An 18,961-nucleotide genomic window follows, 5' to 3' on the forward strand; every position below is an offset into this window, starting at 1 on the left:
CCATTTAAGGTCTTCAGAAAGTATCACACCTAAGTGGCAATGGTGATGGACTTTAGTTAGAACATGATATAAAGAACATATGTTGTATCTAAATTAGATTTTTTAGTGGAGAAGCAGATGGTGTGGCATTTTATCAACACTGAATGACATTTGCCAATCTTTCTCCCATTTAGTTAATGCATCTAAATCTTTCTGTATGTTTTGGCATTCAACTGGACTATTTATACTACGATATAGGAAACAGTCATCTGCAAACAATCTCATTGTTGATGAAATACATAAGGGCAAGTCATTAATGTAAATCAGGAACAGCAATGGCTCTAAAACCGTGCCTTGAGGGACTCCTGATGTCACAAAACACTGATTTGATAAAACACCCTCCAAGGCTACCCTCTGTGTTCTCTTTGTAAGAAACACTTGGATCCAGGACAGCAAGCTGCCCTGAATTCCATAATGACTCAGCTTTTAGAGCAGCCTCTGATGAGGCACTCCATCAAAAGCTTTAGAGAAATCTGATATAAAGGCATCAACCTGTTTCTTGGAGTTCACTGCACTAACTAGGTCATGTATTGCCATAATGATTATAAGTTGGGTTTCACAATTCCTCTGCTTGCAGAAATCATGTTGAAAATTACTAAGCACATTATGATCTTTCAGGTGCTTTCAAATGTGATGACATATAATATGTTCTAGTATTTTAGATGTTACTGAAGTAAGAGATAGTGGTCTAAAATTACTTGCCAAAGACCTTTTCCCCTTTTTCAAAATTGGAACTACATTTAGTTTTAATCAAGTCATTTGGCAACTGACCCTGATCTAATGACTGTTGAAAAAGTGAAGCCCGGATGCCAGCTCATGTGATAGCTCTCTCAGAATATATGTTGGCACATCATCTGGCCCACTAGCTTTATTCAAATTAAGAGATTCAAGAAGTTTCTGGACACCTAATGATGTCACTATTATTTGATTCAAATTTGGGCATGATAGACTAGGATCTAAATTAAGTAAAGAATTGAGCTTTTCATTGGTGAGAATAGAATGGAAACAATCATTAAGAACAATAATTAGCTTTACCAAAATTATCAGATGCATTAGTATTATCTTCCTCTAATATATTTATCCTTATGTCATCTTGTCTTTTTTTTTTTAACAAATCTGCAAAGTTTCTTAGGCTGATCTGAACTAGGTGTTTCAATTAGGTTGTTGATATAATCATGATATATCTCATTAAGCTGTTTCTTGTAAATCTTACAAGTGTTCCTGTATTTTGTTCTATTTACATGGAAAATTCTGGAGGTAAATGTAATATATACTCTATCTCCTCTGCCTCTTGACTCATGATGGAAAAACATGCTGTGATTGAAATTCCCAAAAAAACAATCAACTTTTTGTAGGGCATCAGCTTTGCCTGATGGGCCATCTGACGTGGATGCATCAATTAATGTTAGCAAAACATTGAACAGTTAAATTTTAGTTCCTGTGGGATGAAAATCAATCAAAAGACTGTTGTGCTTCCATATTGGAAATGTGTTTTCAAAGTAGTTGTTGAAAATCAATTTTCTACTTTACTGCTGGCTTGTTGTGAATGACATTATGCATTCCTTCATTTTGAGCCTAAGGAATAACTGATAAATGCCTGTACCTCTCCTCCAGAAATACTGAAAATTGCTGCTTATTAGCTGCCCCACTTAAAAGCCCAATTCAAAGCTCTCAAGTCTTTCACATTCATCATGAGACTCACGCAAAAAAATTTAATGATTTTCTCAAGCTGAAACCATTGTTTCTTACAGCAAACTTACTGCTGTCATTAAGTAACTATGAAATTATTATTGTTTCAAATATAATTTACTCCTTGTTTACTTTGAATGTGCTTCAGAGTTTTTCCAGCAGTGGAAATGCTCACTTTAAAACTAAAGTATGCCATAGAAAATTCATATTTTTTCACAATTTTCGGGGGAAGTATGCCCCCATTCCCCCCTAAGGATGGTGATGCCTGCAGCATCCCATTTGAAGGTTAAAATGCAGGTGAAAATCTCAGTCATGAAGGTAGCAAAGGGATGTGGGTTTTATAGAATTGTGTGTGTTCCCCCTGAGTGCCCCATTTGACTTTTAACCCTTAACACCCTAAGACATTGGTATTCATATTCTCCACACTGTTCTCTTTACATTTCCTATGGAACAGACAAGGAGAATTTGTCAAAGAAGTATATTTGATAGTGAAACAAATAGAAGAGTCAGTTTAGAACATAAGAGCTACATCAATCAATAATTATAATAGGTATTTTAATTGATGAAAATCTTTCTTGGAAAAACCACATTGACTTTGCTCTCACTGAAATGAGTATGACCATACAAATGATTGCTACATGTAAGTTAAAATGCATTGTTCCATCATCTGTCCTGACTCATAAATATCTATAAATCCTTAATTTTACCTTATTTAACTTATCGACTCCCAACTTAGGGCAATGTGTCTAAAAAGTATATAGTAAACAAAATTGCTGTTGTTCAAAAGCAACTATTGCATTTAATTTACCTTACTGATAGAAAAGAACATGCTATCCCTTATTTATAAATGCAAAAACTCTACCTATTACTGTCTTATATTATGAAGCTGTATGAAAATTAATGCTTGATGTTCATAATGGTTATAAATTTAAACATGGCAAAATTGAAACAAATTGAACTTGCAGTTGTACAATATCTTTGGTGCGCTTAGATACTCGGGATTTTTTTTCTTTTACAATGAACGTCTTTCATTTTCTGTTTTCTTTTCTTGTGTATATTTAACGGTTTTTTTCATGTATTATTTTCATATTTAGTCAAAATCTGCTTAAATTTTTCACAATTTAATTTTTTTTCTCATAAGCTAGAGAAACTAGTTTAAACCATTGAAAAAGTTTAATTTGCGGAAAAAACCTTAAAAAAAAGGTGAGATACAGCAGAAAGAATGGTGTCATAATTGTTTCTGCAGGCTTTTGTCTAGGATCTCAATTTGCATGTAATTTTTTCATCACATCTTGCTCTGCACATTCACTGGAAATCTCTAACACATTTTTCAAAATGTTGAGTAATGAGAGTCTTCATCAAATGGCCTAAAAGAGTGGCCTTAAAAAGTGGAAAAGAGCACGAACCAAAGAAATTGAAGTCAAGTTGTTAATTTTCACCAGCTTGCTTGATAACTTTTGGATTATCTTTAACTCATGATCCTGTTTCACAAAATGACCTTTCCCGCAAGTTTCAAAGGAGTTCTTTGTCAGGAGGCTTGCCAGGGGGTTCCATGTTGTGTTTCACTGGTTGGCAGCATGACCACTTTGACACACACTTTTAAAAAGGAGACAAGAAAACTCTTAATTTCTTTGGAGGCCAAAAACTTGAGATTTGATATTACCCAAGTTACCTCTACATTAATAGGGTATGTAGAGTTGTTGGGTTTTCATGAAAATTGGCTTGAATGTTCCTCAGATATTATTGCACAGAAGTGCATAAAGCTTTAACGAAATTTGAAATATTTCTCTTGTAATTTACTGGGGTTTGACATCAAGGGAAATCTAACCTCACAATAGATTTTTTCAGTAACTATTAAGGGAATATCAAAATTGCCTGACACTCTTTGTCAACCCATTATCTGCTGGGTGATACTGTCCAGTTTGTTTCGAGGTCTGGGGTAACACAGAGGCTGGTAATTCAGTAAAGCAAACACCATCAATGTTGCATTTAAATGCTTACGTGCACCTAACAAAACAAAAACTGTGAACAGTTTTGTTATTTCAATAATCCGTACTTTATAAGCTTTACTGTGATGTATATTTTTCTAAGGTTTCTGTTTTAATCTAATCATGTGTTTAGCATCAAGTAAACAGATATCAAATGTTTTGCAACAGAGCACATGTAAGTTTCCCCTGTACCTTTTGACTTTATCTTTAATTAAACTAGCCATAACATAGAGAGCATCTCTGTTTATTACAGTTTCTTTAATAGTAACATGAGTTGGACCATTTTTTCCAGAAGGCACCCTATTTTGTTGATAATAACCTTAAGTAAAAAATCGCCCCACCTGGATTAACACCAGCTACCTGCAAGTTGAAGGAATATTTTGTATATTGAATATGAGAAAATAGATAAAGTGTGACTGGAGAATCAGGAACTTTTTAAATTTTTGATGATCTCCTTTATTCTTGTGACCCATACTTTTGATTCAAGGATGATACTGTAAGGAGAAATTAGAAGCCAATCGAAGCTCTTAGAGGTTAAAGGGTTAAAATGGAAGATGCATCAAACTTATTTTATTGATCTGTTGCGTGATATTTAACTCATTGTTTGAGTGCTGCAATATTCTGGTGTCGCAAAGCTAGAATAAAGTTATGATTTTTGTGTGTGCTCTGTAATGTTGCCTTCCATGTATTAATTACAAGCATTTCTTTACAGAGGACTTGATTTCATGGCTTCTGCCACCCCACTGCATCCTTCTACCAAAGAGACCTCCAATTATGCCCAACTGTGTCGCTTTCTTGTTGAAGTCGGATCACGTGTGCTAAGGGAGATCTTTGACCGGGTATGTCCACCAGAAAACCTTCACACAGTTCTGACTAATCCCACAAACCATGCCAAATTACAAACACTGCGAAAGAAGAGAGTCCTGAGTACCTTCCAGTGGGGGAAACTGTATCCTGTTGTCAAATCGTCAATTTCCTCAGGGAACTTTGACAGCTCCCTACTGCTATTACTTCTGACGAATATCTTTGGTCTGACTCTCCCTGCCTCCAGCTGGAATAACCTTCCTCCAGGATCAGACACCTCTCCAGAAGCTGGCATCACTCGCATCAAGTTTTTCAGGGACAGAGTTTTCAGTCATGCTGCTAATGCTTCAGTTGATGATCCAACTTTTAGTTGGTACTGGAACAGCATCAAAGACACCTTTCTGCATATTGAAGGGACCTGTTATGAGGAAGTCATAGATGATCCTACACTCCATTGTATGGATGCTGATCTTAAAGACCACTACCGAGAGCTTCTGAGAGAGTGGTTGAAAGATGATGACTTTGTCACAGACAAATTGCATGAAGACAAGATTGTGAAAAAGGCCAGGAAAGGAGGGGATATGGAGGATTCCTTTGACATTTCTGAACAAAATTCATGGGAGAGAGGTGTGTGTAATTTTTTTTAAAACCAGAGTTTTAAACTAACTTGTAGAGTCAATAATGTACAGTAAGTCAAACTAGATCATTAGATGAAATTGAATTTTGTGCAGATTTTTTTTTTAAGTCACAACTATGCGTAATTGAAGTTGTGAATCTCTATTCCCTTGATACACCAATGCATCCATTAATTGCTTTTTTCCTTCATCTTTCTTATCTTTTGATTTCCATTTGGGTAAGCTATTTATTGTCACATACAAATGTTTAAAAAAAACTACAACCTTCTTTTTCAGAGACAGTAATAATGCCAGGGGAAAATACATCAACACAGACTGGCAATAGCAGCCCACTGGAGCTCAGTGTGAAACTTCCAGAATTGAGTGATCTTCCAACAATCTGTAATCCGTGGGAAACTGTCGAACTTCCTGTTGATATTCTTTTATTAACAGTGGAAAACTGTGAGTTCTTAAGCTGCTTTGCTTACCTGAAGAAACCCTTTAGGAGTTACCACATTCGTACTGGCTATGTGTACTTTGGGTGCATGGGTGATGATCAAGGAAAGAAAATGAAAATTGCATTGATGAGGTGCTCCAAAGGTCCTGATGTTCCTGGGGGTTCTTTGTCTGTTTCAAAAGATGCCATTGTGCTACTGAGACCCAAGACTATTTTTTCTGTTGGTGCCTGCAGTGGTTTGAACAGCAAAAAGGTCAAGTTAGGAGATGTGGTTGTTTCAGCAAAGCTTATAACAGCTGCACACAAAACTACCCCCAGCAGAGATATTGGTAACCTAATCAAACATGTGGCTGATGGCTGGAAGGCACCTTTACAAAATGCTGATGAATATAATGCCAAAGTGCACTGTGATGGAGTGGTTCTGAGTATCTCAGAGGCAAACAGAGATATGATTAGGAAACATCCTGAAGCAATTGCAGTTGAAATGGAAGGTGGAGGTGAGAATCATAATAATTGAAATAATTGATGAGCCAAGCACTTTTGCGCTTGAAGGAAGTGTTTTGGAAAACAGTGCTCTGGTATTGTCTCTGCTGGTCCAAGAAGTAGTGTGTACCATATAGCATGCCAAATTTTGCAGGAATTATATACAAGAAGTATAGTGATTTTGTGTTTGGCTGGGGCAGGAAGATTTTTGCTGGTGAAGGTGACTGAATACTTCTTCTGGCTAAATTGAGTGTGCTCCTTCAGGATGTCATGAATTGTCTTACATTTTTCATCTGAAAAATGTAGAAAGTATTTTGTTGAGTAGTTTGAGAGTTGAGGAATAGTATCACAGTCCCTGTTAACCTTTAAACTCCCAAGAGTGACCAAGACAGAATTTCTCCGTACAGTATCAACATGATACCAAGCAGATAAGTAATGGGAAAAGAAGAAAGTCAATTGGGTGATAATTGGTTGATCCAAAACCAAACTCTCCTAACTAACATCATAGCAATTGTATAACAACCCTTTAACTCCCAAGATCTCATTGGTAATTCTCCTTACTGTCTGTAAAATGATTCTCATTATGTTAGTTTGGAGAATTTGGTATCGGATCAGTAATCCCATAATGGACATTTTTCTTTATTCTCATCACTTGTCTGCATGATATTGTATGGATAAAGTGAGGAAAAATTCTTACTTGGTCACTCACGGGAGTTAAAAGGTTAAAGAGAATTTTTACCAATGAGATCTTAAAAGTGAAAGGATTAACTCTATCTGACAGAAGTTCGTCTTTTGAGAAATGTTGAAAGTTACTCATGGAACAAGGTGAAACCTGAAGAATAATTTTACAGTCCCAGTGTACAATTATTTTCTAATCGAAAAAAATCAGATTTCGAAATTAACTAACGTCTTTTTGCGTTGTGCATTTTTACAAACAGCTAGAGTGTGAATCTTTGTGAGCTTTGATTGAACAATTATATTAAGGATACTAAGAAAATAAGCTTAATATACAGTTAACAGACATGAGTATTTTTTTCAGGAGTGTATGCAGCAGCTCACGATTTTAAGACAGAATGGGTGGTAGTCAAGGGCATCAAAGACTTTGCGGATGAAATGCAGTCTTCAAGTGAGAAATGGAAACAAATTGCTTGTGTGATGGCAGCATCTGTTGTGGCCAACATTTTGAATGATCCAGTCATATTCCAAGATTGGCCTCATTTTAATGCAGGTATTGCTTCCTGTGTCAATCTTCTCTTTTTTTCCATTCCATTCCAGTTGGTTTAACAAGGCCTCTTAAGGTGGTGGGAGAAAAAACGTGTGGCTAAATTGAGTGATGTGATGCTGAATAACAATTCACTCCATGAGCCACATGAAATGGCCGGTATTCTATAGTTAGCATGGTTTATGTAACACAACTAAAATGAGGAAAATAAAGAGGTACTGTTTGTTTTCAATACACAGTTTAGACAAAAACTTGAAAGAAAAGTCTAAAGATGGGCAATGAATAATGCTTAATTTTCATTGAAAGTAGACTTGTGTCTTTTGCGTGCAAAAAGGTGCTCTTTAGAAGGATTTGCAATAAGACCTCTCATCGCCGTTCGTGTAACCGGCGAGGCTGTCGTGTTTGGGTTTTGCCTTACAGCTCTTTTCCGGGCACAGCCGCCTATAAGACCATCGTCACCCGGTTATGGAAATAGTTACCTAAACCTCTGCCAAAACCATTTGACATGTTGCACAGCAGAGTTGGGAATTACTGTCGCTCATTAGCAATGACATTAAGTTATTTTTGAAAAGTTTATTGTTTTTCATACGCGGTCTATTTTAAATGGAGTGGCTATCAGTTGAGGCTTCTATTCCGCTAATAATATTGAAATGTTCATCCTTAGGGGACGTCAAATATTACCTTGATCAAATCAAAATTGATTTTGGAAACATGAGTGACAGGTTGGACGATTTGGTAGCACAACAAAGAGAAACAAAGCAGCAAGGTGCGTACTGCGCTAACTAACTAACAATTGGAATACGCGCTCCAGTTCGATTTTGAGGGCGAAGCTTAGTCAACTATCACGCATGAAACTGAGAGCGAAAAATCTAATAGTTTAATTTAATTTAAGAGTCATTCAAGACTTGGAAGAAGGGCAGGCTCGTGTTTTTATTAAATATTGATACAAATGGGCCATCCCCTGTGCTGTTTACATTCCCTTCTATCTGTCACGGAATAAATAGTGAGTAGCTAAGCCAATCAGATTGCAGCATGTGCGATCGAACGTATATTTACCCTAATAATATCAGCGCTTGAGGAGAATAATAAAAAAATTAGTTTGAAATATTGGGGTAGGAATCAGTTACAGCAATTATTATTTCATCACAAATTGAATCAGATGCCTCCATGGGAAAGAATAACCCTTCATATTTTGCCTCACATCCAACGTGTGGCTTCGTAGCTCAGTTGTTAGCAGCACGGTATCTCATGAGGAGCTTTGGCCCCGTAAAGAATTCGCAGCCTGCATTCTATGGAGACGCTATCATTTCTGTCATCAATGTAGAGAATTACTTTAACGCTTGCAGTCGGTAGGTGTCTATGCGGTTATTTAAACCTGTTGATTTTGACTTTAAGGCTCATCCGATAATTAATACTTCATCTAAGCGCGAATTTCAATTACAAAAACACAACAAATCTTAGACCGGAATCACCTGGCGCGATCCTATCATGGAGGCCAAAGTCTTCTATCGATCGGCTGAGCTTTCTAGAGTTACGGAATACAGTCTCGACCATATGTGCTAACGAAAAGTTAATGTGGAATCAAGCCCAATGCAAAGAACGAAATCTTTCGTCGATTCCCCGATGACTGCAATACGTGCTGTCCCGCCAGCAGTTCTCAGCCGCGCCAACAAAAGCTGTTCGTTCAATACCACATCACCAAACATATTGTATATTCATTTGGTCTCTGTGCCGGACTAATTAGACAGCGAGAATTTCCTGCAGATGCATTCGTGAGGATGTAATGTTGGAAACTGTACGATACGTCAATTATTCTTAATTTGATTGACATTAATAAGTGATTTTGTTTAACAAACAACATGTATGCAGTACTTATTTTATCGCCCCTTATATGGCATTGTTCCACTTGCTTACAGCGGAACGTTCAGTGCGTGTTTTTTCGAATAAGTCGAGAGTTGTGAATTGGAGTTAACCAAAGCGTTGAAATAGAATCGTTAAATCAAGTGAATAAACCGTGACTTTATAGGGAAGCGTGGTACAGCCTTTTCACGTTTTCGTCAATAATCCTGTCAAATCAAATTGCTCTCGACCGTGCACTTTAGGCGGGAAATACCTCTAGTCGAATAATCATGGGGAATTGCAGAGATGTCAGTCAAAGAACGGTCTCCTGATATTTATTAGTGTGAATTCCTGAAGATTATTTTTTAATCTCTTCTATACCCTCTTGAGTAGTGCATACCTGAGAGTTATTTTTAATCTCTTCTATACCCTCTTGGGTAGTGTATACCTGAGGGTTACTTTTAATCTCTTCTTTACCCTCTTGGGCAGTGTATACCTAAGGGTCATTTTTAGTCTCTTCTATACCCTCTTGGGTTGTGTATACCCAAGGGTTACTTTTATCTCTTCTATACCCTCTTGGGATAGTGTATACCTGAGGGTTACTTTTATCTCTTCTATACCCTCTTTGGTAGTGTATACCTTAGGGTTATTTTAATCTCTTGCATACCCTCTTGCGAAGTGTATACCTGAAGATTATTTTTTAACCTCTTCTATACCCTCTTGGGTAGTGTATACCTGAGAGTTATTTTAATCTCTTGCATACCCTCTTGCGAAGTGTATACCTAAAGATTATTTTTTAACCTCTTCTATACCCTCATGGGTAGTGTATACCTGAGGGTTATTTTTAATCTCTTCTATACCCCCTTGGGTAGTGTATACCTGAGGGTTATTTTAATCTCTTGCATACCCTCCTATGAAGTGTAAACCTGAAGATTATTTTTTAATCTCTTCTATACCCTCTTGAGTAGTGCATTCCTGAGAGTTATTTTTAATCTCTTCTATACCCTCCTGGGTAGTGTATACCTGAGGGTTATTTTAATCTCTTGCATACCCTCTTGCGAAGTGTATACCTGAATATTATTTTTTAACCTCTTCTATACCCTCTTGGGTAGTGCATACCTGAGAGTTAATTTTAATCTCTTCTATACCCTCCTGGGTAGTGTATACCTGAGGGTTATTTTTAATCTCTTCTATACCCCCTTGGGTAGTGTATACCTGAGGGTTATTTTAATCTCTTGCACACCCTCTTGTGAAGTGTATACCTGGAGATTATTTTTTAATCTCTTCTATACCCTCTTGAGTAGTGCATACCTGAGAGTTATTTTTAATCTCTTCTATACCCTCCTGGGTAGTGTATACCTGAGGGTTATTTTTAATCTCTTCTATACCCCCTTGGGTAGTGTATACCTGAGGGTTATTTTAATCTCTTGCATACCCTCTTTGGTGGTGTATACCTGAAGATTATTTTTTAATCTCTTCTATACCCTCTTGGGTAGTGTATACCTGAGACTAATTTTTAATCTCTTCTATACCCTCTTGGGTAGTGTATACCTGAGGGTTCCTTTTAATCTCTTCTATACCCTCTTTGGTGGTGTATACCTGAAGATTATTTTTTAATCTCTTCTATACCCTCTTGGGTAGTGTATACCTGAGACTAATTTTTAATCTCTTCTATACCCTCTTGGGTAGTGTATACCTGAGGGTTCCTTTTAATCTCTTCTATACCCTCTTGGGCAGTGTATACCCGAGGGTTATTTTTAATCTCTTCTATACCCCCTTGGGTAGTGTATACGTGTGATTTATATTTAATCTAGTCTATACCCTCTTGGGTAGTGTCTACTTGTGAGTTATTTTTAATCTCTTCTATACCCCCTTTGGTAGTGTATACCTGGGAGTTATTTTTTATGCTCTTCTTTACCCTCCTTACACGGCGGTCACGATATTCATATTCGTAGATGTGGATTTACTTACAACAAACTAAAATGCACTAACGTTGTTTTAGAGAAACGTGAAGCCCTGCTTCTCCCCTGTTATAGTCAATTTTGGTAAGAGTTTTGTCTTCAACTATCAAGAATAGTTGCAATGTGCCGAAGCATGTAGACGGAACAGGTAGACCATCAGTTGAAAGCGATGTGTATTCTCTGGATTATCTAATCATCACAGTTTCTGGTCTTTAAAAGTTCAAAACCCTTACCTGTATTAAGAGGGTTTGTCTGAGCTAGCCTTAAATAGGCCTAGACCTTCCATCATGGCGGGAAAAATCAGCTTTACCAGTGCCGCTTTTAAGGCAATTTTGAGTTTCTTCTTTTTACGTGTTTTAATTTTTTCCTGTTATATGTTGCTCTAACATTTGGCCAGGACTATTTGTGGACCTTGTGTTAACGATTTACCGTTGTCTTCTTTAAGACATACATTGTTTCTACAAAGAAAATAAGCTTAGCGTACCACCCCTTAGCTTATTTCGAATTAGATCCGTTAAGTTTCTTCGTGGAATTTCCCAGGACTCTTGCTTCTGGACAATGTGCGAACAAAGTAGTGTTGCATCTGCAAAATGATTAGAAATGTAATTATGGGAAGTTGCAGTTTTTTCCATTTCAATCGGAAGCACAGGTTCGAATTTCATCGAAGCCTGAACCTTTTCACAGGTTTCTTCCTGTAACTTTTAAAATTATCGCTTACCTGTGTGGGTATCATGGCTTTATTTATGACAGAATGGTAATAAATAACAGTCACTGGCATTGTAGAGGATCCAAGCCTCAAACTTTTGGATTTCGCGACTGAATATACTTTTATCAATTTTACCAACTGAGCCAAAGAGGCAAGTTGGGGAATTATCTCATCTGCCAGGCTGATTTTTTGACCAACATCTTGCATATAGTTAACATGACGCCGGGAAAGGAAGCGGGCTGATAAATTTTTAGGATTTTTCGTAAAGGCTTTGTAAAGATCTCTCACATGGCTCCGTTTCGCCCTGATAACTTTCTTATCAGTTTTAAAATCAGAAATTATCATATGACAGTTTATAATTAGTATTTATGTAAACGATTTACCAAATGTTTGTTAAAATTGTTCAACTGCTTGCTACGTGGATGACTAAGCTCATATTGTCTTTTACCGTGAACGACTCTGCTTGGATCACTCAAAGTGTTAATTCCGACTTACAACAGATTCGCAATTCAGTGGTTTTTCGACAATTGTTTAATGCTTAATCCAGATAAGACGAAACTAATGGTTTTTGGCAGCCGAGGAATGTCTTCGAAATTACTGGACTTTTATCCCCCCTCAGGAAAAGACATTCACCCGGCTCAATCAGTCAAAGACCTTGGAGTAATTTCTGATCCCACGATATCTTTTGATAACCATATTTGTACTGTATCGTCTTGCTTGTGGAAATTATCTCAAATAAGCTGTATTAAATTCGTTTTCGATAAAAAACTGCTTGAAACCATAATAAACGCGCTTTTTTTCAGTAAACTATATTACTGTTCATCAGTATGGTCATCTACCTCAGCCTGTAATATTCGTAAATTGCTATATGTTCAAAACTTTGCCGCGCGAATTATCTGCAACGTAAAGAAGTATAACCATATCTCTCCTGTATTAAGAACCTTAGGTTGGCTCCCTTTAAAAATACAATTGTATTGCGGAGATGCTACTTTAACATTTAAATGTATGACGGATCAAGCCGCGGAATACTTAACATCTATGTATATAACAAGAGGCAGCGTATCTGGACGTATAACCAGAAACTTTCAACGACGAAACATTCCCCTTTTCAAAACTGCAACAGGACAGAAAACGTGTTATTATAAAAGTGTATCTACCTGGAACAAGTTAGATCCAAGCCTTAAATTATGTAAGAGTCCCGCTTCCTTTAAGAGAGCTCTAAAAAATCACCTTTTGAATGAATTTTTAAACTGATCATATTTTATTTAAAGATATATAATTCGTATTATATTGTGCGCCATATCAAACTCATGGGGTACAAATAGTCTTAACACGAATGTAGTGACTACACTCACTTCAACACCCCACTCAAATCGAGTGCAATGCAGTTCCTTTATTCAATTAAAAAAAAAACGGCTAACGAGTGTTTTTAAATAAATTATGGTTAACCTCTGAATGAACACATCAATGAATGCCTTCTAAACCCCTTATATATCACAAAATTTAGGAGCACAAACGATTTCTTGCTGCATGCGGTGTGTTACGAGGAGGCTGCTTTTTGCAGCTCTGACTATTGAGAGCTCTCAAAAAAATTTTTTAACGTATTTCCAGAAACCAACGTGGTTTCATTTACTACCAAAGATAATTTAATGGGCAAAGTTTGAGGCAAAACTTTTCTCTGATGTGAAAGGCCTTGGACCACTCTTACAGAGATCGCCACTTAATTGATACACAGTAGCGTAAGAGATTGACTTGATAACCCATTAAATGCAGCGGATATTGATCATGTCGAGTTCAGAGTCTGCCTAGTTCCGAGCCCCTCGACCGCGTAGTGTTCTCAAAATTTTGCACCCTCAGAGAGAAATGTTTTATTTTGCAGTTGTTTTCAAAATGAAAAAAATATCTGTTTGATTCCGGTTTCTTTTTTTCATGTTATTATGAATTATCAAACTTCGTGTCAATAATATCTGTTTCAGCCTTCGGCTTCGTCAGATAACTCAGACCTAAGTGATAATATTTCACGATATCATTCTCGGTGTCATCGTATAATTGCTTATTTTTCTGAGAGTCATGGCGTCATATAGCGTGTCGGTAAGAATGCCTCATAAAACTAACAACTAATTCTTTTTCAGATGGATTTGACCCAACTGGAATTATTGATAATATTCGTCAATTTTACAAAAATCGGGAAGGTTGGCTGGCACCGTTTCCCTGGTGTGAAGATTTTCACTTCTCTTTTGACGACATCTACACCAGACTTAAAGTCATCTACAGAAAGAAAACGAAAGGAAAAGCAACAGACCGAGTTGTCACGATGTCTGAAATCTTCAACCAGCACGAAGAATGTGAAGAACCAAGAGTAGTGTTAATTGAAGGGAAGCCTGGTATGGGAAAGACCACTTACTGTAAAAAAGTTGTTTTCGACTGGGCCTCAGGAAAACACGCAACCGGAAATTGCTTCGCAAACATCGTAATAGTGCTTTTGATCAAATGTCGTGATGTTCAGTCTGGCCTTTGGGAGGCCATTGAAGATCAACTTCTGCCTCGAGAAGTTGGTGAAGACCAACGTGAGAGATTCTTCGACTTCATTCGCGACAATCAATCTAATGTTCTTCTGGTGCTCGATGGATTGGATGAAGTTTCCGAGAAGAAGCTACCTATGTTTTCAGAAATTATTCAAGGCCCTGAATTGCCAAACTGTCGCGTGGTTGCTACGGCACGACACGAAGCTGGAGTCAAAGTTCGAAAATACTGCGACACGCTGTTAGAAGTTGAGGGATTTACTGAAGAAGATGTACAATCCTTCATCAGAAAGTACTTCAAAGCCGAACCAAACTTGGCCAAGCAGCTTACCGCACACCTGTATATTGATCGCAAGTTATATGAAATATTGACGAATCCTCTCAACACTGCGCTTCTTTGCCTGGTGTATGAAGATTTGAAAGGTATATTTCCTGAGAGCAGAACGAAGCTGTACATGGAAATAGTGGAGTGTGTACTAAGAAGGTACAGAACAAAGCAGCAACTACCAGAAAACGGTGAAGACCTTGTTGACCTTTACGAAAGCCAATTGAAACACCTTGGTTCGATAGCTTTGAAAGGTTTACTTGAAGACAACTTGGATTTTGACGAGAAGGAGCTTGGAAAACACGAAGCAAGCGATTTACCTGGATTTGGATTTCTGTCATTTCAGCCTGGAGGCAGTAAACTAAGACCAACTAGACGTTATAGCTTTCTTCACAAGACTTTCCAAGAATTCTTCGCAGCGTTCTATCTCCGTTGTCAGCTTATCCAGAAAGAAATCAGTACGAACAGCATAGCTGCTGGCAAAAAATATCGCCATCAACTTAAAGAAGTGCTTCTGTTTACATTTGGTATGTTAGCAGCACGATGCGAGGAAACAGTGGTGAACCTTCTGAAAAGCATAGCAACACAGTTAAACCAGGAAGAAGAGAAAGACGTGGACTTTATATTAGAATGTGTTAATGAATGCAAAAAGAAGAACAAAAATGTTGATGAAAAATTGGCTACCGCTCTTGGCGCTTCTCTTCAAACTGAAACTGTTAAAGTTTCAAGTGAAAAAGTGGATGAAACTCTAGCTGTCTTTTTAAGCAACTTTCTAAAAACAAATACAACTGTGACAAACTTAACATTGTATAAATCTTTGCAAGTTGGGGTTGCCGCTCTGGCAGAGTGTTTGAAATGTAACAAATTGCTGACAACGTTGGATTTGAGTTATAATGAAATTGGTGATGATGGTGCTGCTGCTCTGGGTGAGTGTTTGAAATATAACAAATCGCTGACAACGTTGCATTTGAGTGATAATGAAATTGGTAATGATGGTGCTGCTGCTCTGGGTGAGTGTTTGAAATCTAACAAATCGCTGACAACGTTGGATTTGAGTTTTAATAAAATTGGTGATAATGGTGCTGCTGCTCTGGTTGAGTGTTTGAAAGATAACAAATCGCTGACAACGTTGTATTTTAGTGATAATAAAATTGGTGATGATGGTGCTGCTGCTCTGGGTGAGTGTTTGAAATATAACAAATCGCTGACAACATTGTATTTGAGTTTTAATAAAATTGGTGATAATAGTGCTGCTGCTCTGGGTGAGTATTTGAAATATAAAAAATCGCTGACAACGTTGGATTTGAGTCATAATGAAATTGGTGATGATGGTGCTGCTGCTGCTCTGGGTGAGTGTTTGAAATATAACAAATCGCTGACAACGTTGGATTTGGGTCATAATGAAATTGGTGATGATGGTGCTGCTGCTCTGGGTGAGTGTTTGAAAAATAACAAATCGCTGACAACGTTGGATTTGAGTGGGAATGTTACTGGTGATGATGGTGCTGCTGCTCTGGGTGAGTGTTTGAAATATTACAAATCGTTGACAACGTTGGATTTGAGTGATAATGAAATTGGTAATGATGGTGCTGCTGCTCTGGGTGAGTGTTTGAAATCTAACAAATCGCTGACAACGTTGGATTTGAGTTATAATAAAATTGGTGATGATGGTGCTGCTGCTGCTCTGGGTGAGTGTTTGAAATATAACAAATCGCTGACAACGTTGGATTTGAGTTATAATGAAATTGGTGATGATGGTGCTGCTGCTGCTCTTGGTGAGTATTTGAAATATAAAAAATCGCTGACAACGTTGGATTTGAGTCATAATAAAATTGGTAATGATGGTGCTGCTGCTCTGGGTGAGTGTTTGAAATCTAACAAATCGCTGACAACGTTGGATTTGAGTTTTAATAAAATTGGTGATAATGGTGCTGCTGCTCTGGTTGAGTGTTTGAAAGATAACAAATCGCTGACAACGTTGTATTTTAGTGATAATAAAATTGGTGATGATGGTGCTGCTGCTCTGGGTGAGTGTTTGAAATATAAAAAATCGCTGACAACGTTGGATTTGAGTTATAATGAAATTGGTGATTATAGTGCTGCTGCTCTGGGTGTTACGTAGGAGTGTCATCCTCATGTGACAATACTTGCAATAAATTGAACCCTTCTAGGACATGGCTACCTTGCCTTATGAAGAAGCGTTTACGTCAGGAATAAGCAGCGATTAATGACTCTGACCTTGAACAGGGTAAATGTACAGTAGCTTCCATTTATCGATATGAGTATTAGTATAAGAGTTTTGTAGCATCTGTTTGCCACGATTATTTACTTTTGTAAGAGCTTTTATAAAAGCGTGTACGTTTAGTCAAGAGACCGTTACACTTTATTACAATCTTATCCACACAACTTTTAGCTTGTCGCGTTTAATGGATAAAGCTGTTAAAAGAAACTATGCTTCATCTGTAACGCGCGTGCGTGTAAACCACCAGATTATCCGCGCGAGGATAATTTGGAAACATTGGACTGCCTCAGATTTTGTTGTAGTTGAAAATCGGATGTAATATTTTTGTCTTTAGTAATAAATTCTGCTCATATATATATATTTTCTTGAGGGACTGCCATAATTGGTTAAAGGTTAGAGTAATTATTCTTTGGTGATCAGTTACTTGATTCTCATAAACTTACTTTAGTGTGATAATGTGCTGACACTTTTAAGTCCTGTGAGAAATTTGAAGTTGATAATTCTTAGGGTGCAAAGAGTTAATTAATAGAGTTGTAGCCATGTTGTATGGTAAGACTCTTTATGATGACTACATGAGTCTTTGTTGTAGGCTGTGAAGAACAATCTATTTTTCGAAGTCAACTTTTTTTAGAAAAGTTGTTACAAGACATTTTTGAATTTTGTAAAGGTATGTTTACTTGAACCATTTATGTATTTCTTAAGACGTAACTGATATAAATAAAGGTATTTTCAGTAGAGTTTCAGTTTTTCTCCTCTATTTTTTGTTGATGCTTATACTTTTTTCGCGTTCATCCAGAAAGTCCGTTTGATTACGATGCTCCTTAGCCTGCTGCTTCCTTTCTTCAATTCCCTTTTTTCGTTTGATATTTCTTGTAAACTGACCCATGGTCGATGCAATTTGGATGTTTTAGTGGGTGGGTTTTAATCTGCTTACACAGAATAACTGGGTGAAAGAGTGACTTGTCTTGCTAACTGAAGTCAGAGCATACCTATGGCCAACTCGTGCATAGAGTTCTTCATCTAGCGATGAAACTTGGTTGTGATCCTATAATTATATTTCTTGTAGCAATGCAAGGTTGCTCTTATCTCAAAAGCCGAGCATGGTAACCATCAACTCCGCTGAGAAATAAACGCATTTATAGTCTTTAGAAACAGCACAAAATAGTATCCTGCGTTTATCGAATTTCTGTTCGCAAAGTTTGTCAAATTTAGACGCTGCAATCCAAGTCTTTTTTCGCTTGCACAAGGAAAATTTTGCTATTTTCCATTCATATGTCACGTTCCGCCTCAGCTGCTCAAGAAATGGTTGAATTGCAGCGCAACAGTCTTTGTTTACCGCCTTAATCCTCTAACTCCCAGATCAAATTTGTAATTCTCCTACTGTCAGCCATATAATTCTTATGATGTTAGTTCAGAGAATTTAGTATTGAATCAACTAATTATCCCTAAATTGATATTTCTCTTTATTCTCATCACATATCTGGTTGATATTGTATTGATATTGTAAGGAGAAATTCTGTCTTGGTTACTCATGGGAGTTAAAGAGTTGACTCCCGCGTGTATCTGATAACAAAACTCTTTAAGTTTCCTGCCTCGGAACAAATTACCTCAGAATACATTTTAGGCGATCGCAATACTTTTGTCTGATTGAAAATAAACATATGCGGTAGTGAATTCCACAAATTTTCTTTTGTCAGAAAAGCACAGGATTATTTTCGTCCGCTTCTGACCGATTCAGTCGCTAATGCTCAGTTTTCATAAGATAATTGAATTTAATCACGGTTTATGTTTGACATCAGATCATAAACAAGCGAAGCGATTCGCAGTAGTGGGTTTGTGCCTGAACTCGATAAAATTTTTCAATTGCAAGATTATATCTAAAGCAACGATGCTTAATATGTAACAAAGCCTTACTAACGTCACGTGCGGTTACTTCTCCAATGTGGTTTTGTGCTCGAGCAAGTTCGGAACGACTAATTACCAGTGTCTACATCTTAGTGAGTGAGTGACTCATTTGCATATCTGAGTCCTCATAAAAACTCTTTTGCACGAGTTAAAAATGAGAAAGGA

General features: G+C 37.2%; 1 protein-coding gene across 2 annotated transcripts in view; it reads left to right on the plus strand.

Annotated features, from left to right (window-relative positions):
• The window catches only part of LOC149043464 (uncharacterized), a 20,228-nt gene extending 2,600 nt beyond the window's left edge, over positions 1-17,628 (plus strand). Inside the window, exons 3-8 of one of the 2 annotated variants that reach the window (XM_089210192.1) lie at positions 3,850-3,891; positions 4,429-5,147; positions 5,432-6,088; positions 7,114-7,302; positions 7,961-8,062; positions 13,935-17,628. In XM_089210192.1, coding sequence (XP_089066318.1) covers positions 4,442-5,147; positions 5,432-6,088; positions 7,114-7,302; positions 7,961-8,062; positions 13,935-16,771 — 4,491 coding nt within the window. In that variant the 5' untranslated portion in view covers positions 3,850-3,891; positions 4,429-4,441 and the 3' untranslated portion in view covers positions 16,772-17,628. The remainder of the gene's footprint in view (positions 1-3,849; positions 3,892-4,428; positions 5,148-5,431; positions 6,089-7,113; positions 7,303-7,960; positions 8,063-13,934) is intronic. The other variant, XM_089210190.1, reaches the window with a different exon arrangement.
• The last annotated feature ends 1,333 nt before the right edge of the window (positions 17,629-18,961 follow it).

This window comes from Pocillopora damicornis, chromosome 6 (assembly GCF_964200805.1).
Source record: "Pocillopora damicornis chromosome 6, jaPocDami1.2, whole genome shotgun sequence".
Taxonomy (NCBI): domain Eukaryota; kingdom Metazoa; phylum Cnidaria; class Anthozoa; order Scleractinia; family Pocilloporidae; genus Pocillopora; species Pocillopora damicornis.